This window comes from Perognathus longimembris, chromosome 11, assembly GCF_023159225.1.
Source record: "Perognathus longimembris pacificus isolate PPM17 chromosome 11, ASM2315922v1, whole genome shotgun sequence".
In the NCBI taxonomy this organism is placed as follows: Eukaryota; Metazoa; Chordata; class Mammalia; order Rodentia; family Heteromyidae; genus Perognathus; species Perognathus longimembris.
Window position 1 is genome coordinate 43,403,689 of NC_063171.1, and position 7,349 is coordinate 43,411,037.

At 53.2% G+C, this 7,349-nt stretch overlaps 1 protein-coding gene across 2 annotated transcripts; it reads right to left on the reverse strand.

The window, feature by feature from the left end:
- Positions 1-517: 517 nt before the first annotated feature.
- Psmd4 (proteasome 26S subunit ubiquitin receptor, non-ATPase 4) lies at positions 518-6,887 on the reverse strand. 2 transcript variants are annotated; one of them, XM_048356581.1, is made up of 10 exons: positions 6,778-6,887; positions 4,310-4,450; positions 2,939-3,053; positions 2,519-2,605; positions 2,249-2,317; positions 1,896-2,111; positions 1,484-1,592; positions 1,232-1,363; positions 1,072-1,139; positions 518-805 (listed from the first exon to the last, which is right to left on the reverse strand). In XM_048356581.1, the coding sequence occupies exons 1-10, from the start codon at positions 6,801-6,803 to the stop codon at positions 635-637; spliced, it is 1,134 nt and encodes a 377-aa protein (XP_048212538.1). In that variant the 5' UTR covers positions 6,804-6,887; the 3' UTR covers positions 518-634. The 2 variants fall into 2 exon arrangements, with proteins under 2 accessions (XP_048212538.1, XP_048212537.1); XM_048356580.1 differs by having other exon boundaries at positions 1,475-1,592.
- Between the last annotated feature and the right edge of the window lie 462 nt (positions 6,888-7,349).

Sequence of the window (7,349 nt, forward strand, 5' to 3'; positions counted from 1 at the left end):
ATTCCACATCACATCCTACAGGGAAACCTTCGTCTGGATTTGGTGCTCCATGAAGAGACAGCACATTTTACCCCATGGGTATATAAAGCCTCTGTGGAAGTCAGGCCTAAATGGGTTTCTGGGCCTTGGTGTCCTGAGCCATTCATCCAACTAGTCTCTGAGCCCCGAGATTCCCCCAACATGTCTCCACTGTTCCTGAAGACTAGCAACATCCCGCCTTCTTGACTGGCTGAACTTTGTACCCCTTTAGAGGGCTCACATGTACACCCAGAAGCCTATCCAAAGGTGGGCTGTCTCCTCACAGTTCCACAGCGCCAAGGTCATTCTCCTTTCAACTCTGAGATAGATGGCGGCACTCGCACGTTGTGTTCTACTCACCTCCGCGGCCCAAGCGCACAATGGGGACTCGGCAAAGCGGCCCCACAACAGAACAGAAGCCAAGGAAAGAAGGGAAGGAGCTCCTTCCGGCCTTGCGCTCCTCCCCTCAGGCAAAGCCACCACTCGTTGAAGCAAAAAGGAAAAAACAACTTGCCAAACTTTATTTAGGTTGGAAAGGCTGCAGACAGCATATCTAACTCTACCATCCACCCACACTGCGCAGTCCAGGCAGGCTCGGCCACGCCGCCCTCCACTCTCACTTCTTCTCTTCCTCCTTCTTCTCCTTCTTGCCGTCCTTGGTGGCCTGGGAGGCCAGGGAGCCCATGGCGTTTCGGATGGCCTCGTTGTTGGGATCCACGCCTGGCAGGTTCTCAAGGACACTCTGAAGGAACTCGGGGTCCTGCATCACATCATAGTCATCCTCCTCCTGAAAAGGGGTGGCGTGAGTTTGCAGGGGGGCCTGGGTGGTGGAGAGCAAGCGGGCATGCAGGGCGGGGTGGGGCGCACTGCTGTGGAGCCCAGCTCTCCTGAGGCGGGGGAGCAGGCCTGACTGAACCCCGAGGAGCTTTCTTGCTCCCAGATCCCCAGCTGCCATGCGTTCTCTTCCCAGACTCTGCACCATTCCAGGAAGAGAGGGTCTGAGGGCGAGGGGGTGGAACCCGCGGGGGGGCAGAGGGTCATCGCTGGCCTCACCTTGGCTGGCTCCGATGTGTCCATGGCCGAGCTGGCATCAATGTCAGCTGACTCTGCCTGACTAAACTCTGGGGAAAGGAGGGCAGTCATTTAGTGTAGCTCAGTATCCCCACACGACCCGCTGACACGACCGAGCACTACCCCGGGAGCCATGGCCCACCTGCCCCCTGCAGGGACATCTGCATGGCATAGGCGATCTGCTCCTCCTCCGTCATGCTGCTCAGGTCGGGGAGCCCGGGGCGGCCAAACTCCTGCTGGTTGATGGTCATCTTCAGCAGTGCGTCGTCCGAGTCTGGGGACGGGGGATGCAGAAAAGGGCAGGATGGAACCGGAGCGGCACCCCACACGGCCCCGGCCCCCCCTCAATGGTGAGCACCCCACAATCTGGGACTTCAGATTCCACCTCTTTCACCTTCAGCCCCAGTCGTAGCAATTCCAGCCTCGGCCGCAGAGGCGGCCGCCGCCCGCCGCGCCTCCTCCTCCTGCCGCTGCCGCTGCTCCTCCATAGAAACACGCAGGGCCTGGCGAGGGGCAGGGCAGGGTCAGACTCCCCCAGCCGCAACCCACGGCGGTGGGGAAGGGGCGCGAGCACCGCGTCTGCTGATCGTGTGGGGAAGAAGCTAGAAAGGTCAGGAGAGGGGGTGGGAAACATGGCTAGAGCCTGGGGCTTGGTCAGACGTGAACACACTGGTCTGATACGGGTCAGACAAACCCAGACTATGAGGGAGCGAGACAGAGCCTGGGGAAATGAGTGAGGGTCATGCGCGTGTTTAGACTGCCCAGCGCTGCCACCTGCGTGTCAGCAGAGGAGAACATTTGCTCACCAGGGCCAGCTCAGGGTCAGCGCTGGGATCCACTCCAAATTCAAAGTCACTGGCACCAAGCCCCAGCATGGCGCCGCCTTCACCAGCCAGAATGGGAGAACTGATGAGGGCATCTGCTAAGCTGGGCCCCGGAGGCACCGTGACCAGATGAGAGCCAGTTCCATCTTTGCCGTTCAGCGTGTTCACGAAAGCCGTCAGCTTCTCCGTGTTCACCTCCTGGGAAAGGGGGCCACAGACGCGATCCTTCGCACCCCACCTCTCCCGCTTGAGCCGCAGCTGCGGGGGGCCTGTGCTGAGAAGGGCTGTCCCACCAGAAACAGCCAAGTCAACCAGTGCCCGATGGCCCGACTCACCTCTTCCCCAAAATTGATGATGTCAACATTCACCTTCTCTTTCTTGAGGCGTTTAGCTAGTTTCACCAGCTGGGAAGAAGAGAAAAAGCAAGAAATCTACTCTACACCCTGAGGGAAAGGAACTCACTTCACAAAAGCATACAGCAAATCATTTCTTTTGCAGAAACAGAGATCTGCCCCTCTACTCTGCCCACAAGGGCAGCCCAGTGCTCCTGCCAAACCTCCTTCCCTAACATGGGCTGTGCCACGCGCGCAGCCCCGTGGACTCACGTCCTTCTCGTTGTCTTCCACGGGGCTTCCCACAAAGGCGATGATGCGCATCTTGTGATTCTTGCCCTGCCGGTGTTTCAGAGCCAGCTGGGAAAGGACAGGAAATTACATCAACCACAGAACCCCTGGCTCTTCGCGCAGACGTTCTGTTTCATCTTTACAGATTATATGTATCTCAGGTCTAATCATTCTGCTCACACAGGGTAGAAACCCCTGGAGTCTTGCTGTGCCCCCCACTGGATCCACAAAGGGAGGCTTCATTCTCAGTTGGAGGGATGTTTCCCTTTACAGTCCTCAGGGATCCTGGGATTCATCCCACCACATTCTTTCCACCCTTAGCTTCCTCCCGACCCGTCTCGCCTTGTACTCGCTCGCTGTAAGCCAGGCGAAGAGCAGGAGGGACACGGAGGGGAGACTCACGTGGGCCACGCGGATACCAGTACAGAAGGTGATCTTGCCCTTAGGCTGGACTGTGTGGAGTTTGGAGAGGATGCGGCCAGTGTCAGGGGTGAGTGTGGTCAGCACTTCACAGTCACTGGGAGGGGGAGGGGGCAGAGCGTTTGGGTGAGTGCACGTCAGTAGGAGGACCCCAAACCACGCGTGTCCTCTCTAATGTTTAGTATATACCATGCACAGCACGAAGGGATTTCTCTGTACCAAAGCTGTCCTCCACCTCCCAAGGTTTCCTCCTAACTCCTGTCCTGCTCTGGGGCCCTGTGACGACACAATAACTGAACCCTGATAGACAGCATCCCACATTCTCCATTTGGAGATCTAGTTTTCAGCTAAAAGTATATATGACAAAAAACTATCAGCTCCTAAAACAAATGACTTTTGGGGTAGCAGGATATTTGATACATGCCAAAGGACTCTGACTGAAAAATCACCTTTCATTATCTTTAAAATTTCAGGGGCTGGGGCTGGGGATATGGCCTAGTGGCAAGAGAGCTCGCCTCGTATACATGAGGCCCTGGGTTCGATTCCCCAGCACCACATATACAGAAAACGGCCAGAAGTGGCGCTGTGGCTCAAGTGGCAGAGTGCTAGCCTTGAGCAAAAAGGAAGCCAGGGACAGTGCTCAGGCCCTGAGTCCAAGGCCCAGGACTGGCCAAAAAAAAAAAAAAATTTCAGGGGCTGGGAAATGGCCTAGTGGTAGAGCACTTGCCTAGCATACATGAAGCCCTGGGTTTGATTCCTCAGCACCACATAAATAGAAAGTCAGAGGTGGCGCTGTGGCTCAAGTTGGCAGAGTGCTAGCCTTCAGCAAAAAGAAGCCAGGGACAGTGCTCAGGCCCTGAGTTCAAGTCCCATGACTGGCAGAAAAAAAAATTCACCCCAGGAGATTTATCTTCATACCTATATTAAATGAGCAGGGGCTGGGAATGTGGCTTAGCGGTAGAGTGCTTGCCTACCATGCACGAAACCTGGGTTCAATTCCTCAGCACCACATAAACAGAAAAGGCTAGAAGTAGCGCTGTGGCTCAAGAGGTAGGGGGCTAGTTTTGAGCAAAAAGAAGCCAGGAACAGTGCTCAGGCCAAGTCCAACTCCCCCCCTCCCCCAATTTTTTAAAAATTGAATGAGCATTAAAAACAGGAGCTGGAGGTGTAGCTCTGTAGTACAGCATGTGGGCATGAGACCCTAAGATTATCCTCATGAGGGAAGAGAGCTGCTATTTGCAAATACAGTCATAGAAAGGTGACGGGCAAAAGAAGTCTGAGGGACAGCTGTGACAGTGATACACAAGGAAAACCATGCCCCTTTCCACACCCCACCTCCTCTGCTCCACCTACTTGGCCAGTGTGATGAGGCCTACGTTGTTTTCGGGGTTGCTGCGAGTCTTTGAGTGACATACTATGTTGACAGCGTCCTGTTGGGCCTGCAGCCGAGTCGGCAAGAAATCCCCATTCCGCATATACTCACTGTTGTCCACACTGGCAGAGAGAGTAAAGGGGGAAAGGGAAAATATTGTCTCCATAGCTTTTTTGCTCAAGGCTAGTGCCACACCTACCACTTGCACCACACCTCTACTTTCAGCTTTTTGCTGGTTAATTGTAAATAAGAGCCTCCCAGCCAGGAGCTCCTATAATCTTAGCTACTCAGGAGGCTGAGATCTGAGGATAGCAGTTCAAAGTCACCTGGGGCAGCAAAGTCCATGAGTCTTATCTCCAACTAACTAGCAGTGGCTTGAGCTGAAGAGCTCCGGGACAGCACCCAGGCCTAGAGTTCAAGCCCTATGTTTGACAAAAAAAATAAATAAAATAAGAGCCCCACAGACTTATCTGCCTAGGCTGTCTTCAAACATTGGTCCTCAGACCTCAGCCCTCTGAGTAGCTAGGTTTATAGGGATAAAGCATGGTGCAAGAAATAGAAGGCACATCATTTCTCTGTCTAGGAGAACCTGACTTAGCATGTTAAGAGTAAAGTCAAACACCTACATTTCTTAGCAATACTGGGGACTGAACTCAGAGCTTCAATCTTTCCAGATAGGTACTTTACCACTCAAGCCACACTTCCAGCCCCTTTTTGTATCGGTTATTCTCCAAGTAAGGTCTTGCCTGGGACATCTTGCACTGGGATTCTCCTCCTTGTGCTTCCCTGTGTTGCTGGGGATAACAGACATAGACCACTGTGCCCAGGCACTGTGCTTCCTCTGTAGTAGGATGTTAGACATTGACCACTATGCCCAGCCATCGGCTGAGATGGAGTCTTGAAAACTTTTTTTGTTTTTTGGCCAGTCCTGGGGCTTGGACTCAGGGCCTGAGCACTGTCCTTGGCTTCTTTTTGCTCAAGGCTAGCACTCTGGCACTTGAGCCACAGCACCACTTCTGGCCGTTTTCTGTATATGTGGTGCTGGGGAATTGAACGCAGGGCTTCATGCATACGAGGCAAGCACTCGTGCCACTAGGCCATATTCCCAGCCCCTCTTGAAAACTTTTATGCTTAGGCTAGCTTTGAACTATGAGCTCCATCTCTGCCTCTCAAGTAGCTAGAATTACAGGCTTGAGCCACCACACCCAGAAAACACATTGTTAAATTCCTCCAGAAAATTCTAATGCATGGCAAAGAATGAGGCCCTATGGAAAAACAGAGGTGGCCCTTGTTGTTACTCTATGCCTGACTATTACAGCTAATGGGCAATTTGCTCCTCTGGTCCTAATCTTTTCTTGCACAACAATCCAGACCAGCTTTTGTTGTAGTTGTTTGCTTGTTTTTGAGACAGGATTTATGTATCTCAAGCTGGCTCCAAACTCACAAACCTCATGCTACCACTATGTCTAGTAAAGTCAACATTCTTAAATGAATGACAATTTGTATACAGGGCTGTATCTGCCATGCTCAGAATCATGTACAAAACTGAGTTCACTCTCCTCATCTTGAAACTCACAATATTCTACCTGATCCCATCTACTACATTAAAAAAAAAAAAAAAGTACTGGGGGGTGTGGCTCCAAGTGGCAGATCACTTGCCTAGCAAGAGGCCCTCACTTCAATCCCCAGTACCATTCATAAAAAACAAGGTTACCACCTGACACATGTAAATGCAACCCTGCTGTGTATCACCTCTAAAGTAACAATACATAAAAATCAATTTAAAAAAGCAGAGGGCTGGGAATATGGCCTAGTGGTAGAGTGCTTGCCTCATATACATGAAGTCCTGGGTTCGATTCCTCAGCACCCCATAAACAGAAAATGGCCACAAGTGGCGCTGTGGCTCAAGTGGCATAGTGCTAGCCTTGAGCAAAAAGAAGCCAGGGACAGTGCCCAGGCCCTGAGTTCAAGGCCCAGGACTGGCAAAAAAAAAAAAAAAAAAGACCTAAGTGAGATAAACACTTGACACACAGAAAACAATCTCTACGCGCTGTGAAGATGACACAGGGAAAGACAGTGGCAATTAGAAAGGAGGTACGGGGTGGTTTACAATCTCTCTTCCTAGCACCCATTATTTTGAGGAGAGGAGAGGAAGGCAAACTCCCAGGGGCTGAGCAAAGGCAGCCAGGGCCCGCGGGTCGGGGGCGGTCCCCGGGCCGGTGGCTGTCCCCGGGTAGGGGCTGCAGGAGCGGCTAGGCAGGCCTGTCGTTTCCCGGGGCCCTAGGATGACTCAGGGAGTCGTCCGGCTCCTTGCCTCTGGCACCCAAGGCCACAGCTCGCCCGCCGCGGCACCCCCTCCCGCCCCGTGACCCCAGGCCCCGCGGGCCCCAGTGCTGCGCGCGCCCCCGGACCCAGGCCCGCCCCCACAGGCCCCGAGGTAGCTCCTCACCAAACCATAGTGCTTTCCAACACCATCTTGCCACTTTGCTCCCTTCCCGACCGGCTCTAGGAGACTACTGAACAATAGCTTCTTCAATTGGCCGGAGATCATCGCCAATCACAGACCTCGGTGATGCACGACGGACCCGCCTCCTGCCCCGCGTGGTATTCTGGGAGTTGTAGGCGCAGCGCGCTTATAGGGCTGTCTGGCTTTTGGGAAGGTGGGTGGAGGTTACCGCCGCGACACACAAAACAAGGGGACCTTATCTCCACCTTCCCAACCATTCTGATTCTCAGGTGAGATCCCAGAGGTTGTGGTTATGTCAGTTCTAGCATTCTCCTCTCCTCTCCCTCCTCTCTTCACTATCTCCTGTCGTCTCTAGGCTTGAATTCAGTGCCTAAGTGCTGTCTTTTAGGTGTTTTGTTTTGTTTTGTTAAAGGCTGGACCTCTACCACTTAATCTCCAGCTTTTTGGTGTTTAATTAGAGATAAGAGTCTCACGGCCTTTCCTGCCTGGACTGGCTTAGGACCGGGATCTTCAGATCTCAGCCTCCTAAGCAGCTAGGATTACAGGTGTGAGAC

What these genes read in the sequence shown, in the direction of transcription:
- Psmd4 (XM_048356580.1), bottom strand. Translation starts at nt 6,803, where the DNA reads ATGGTGTTGGAAAGCACTATGGTTTG. An exon ending in TCATCAATTTTGGGGAAGAG is followed by an intron (nt 2,112 to 2,248) that starts GTGAGTCGGGCC and finishes CCCCTTTCCCAG; the next exon opens with GAGGTGAACACGGAGAAGCT. An exon ending in TGGGGCTGAAGGTGAAAGAG is followed by an intron (nt 1,364 to 1,474) that starts GTGGAATCTGAA and finishes CCCCGTCCCCAG; the next exon opens with ACTCGGACGACGCACTGCTG.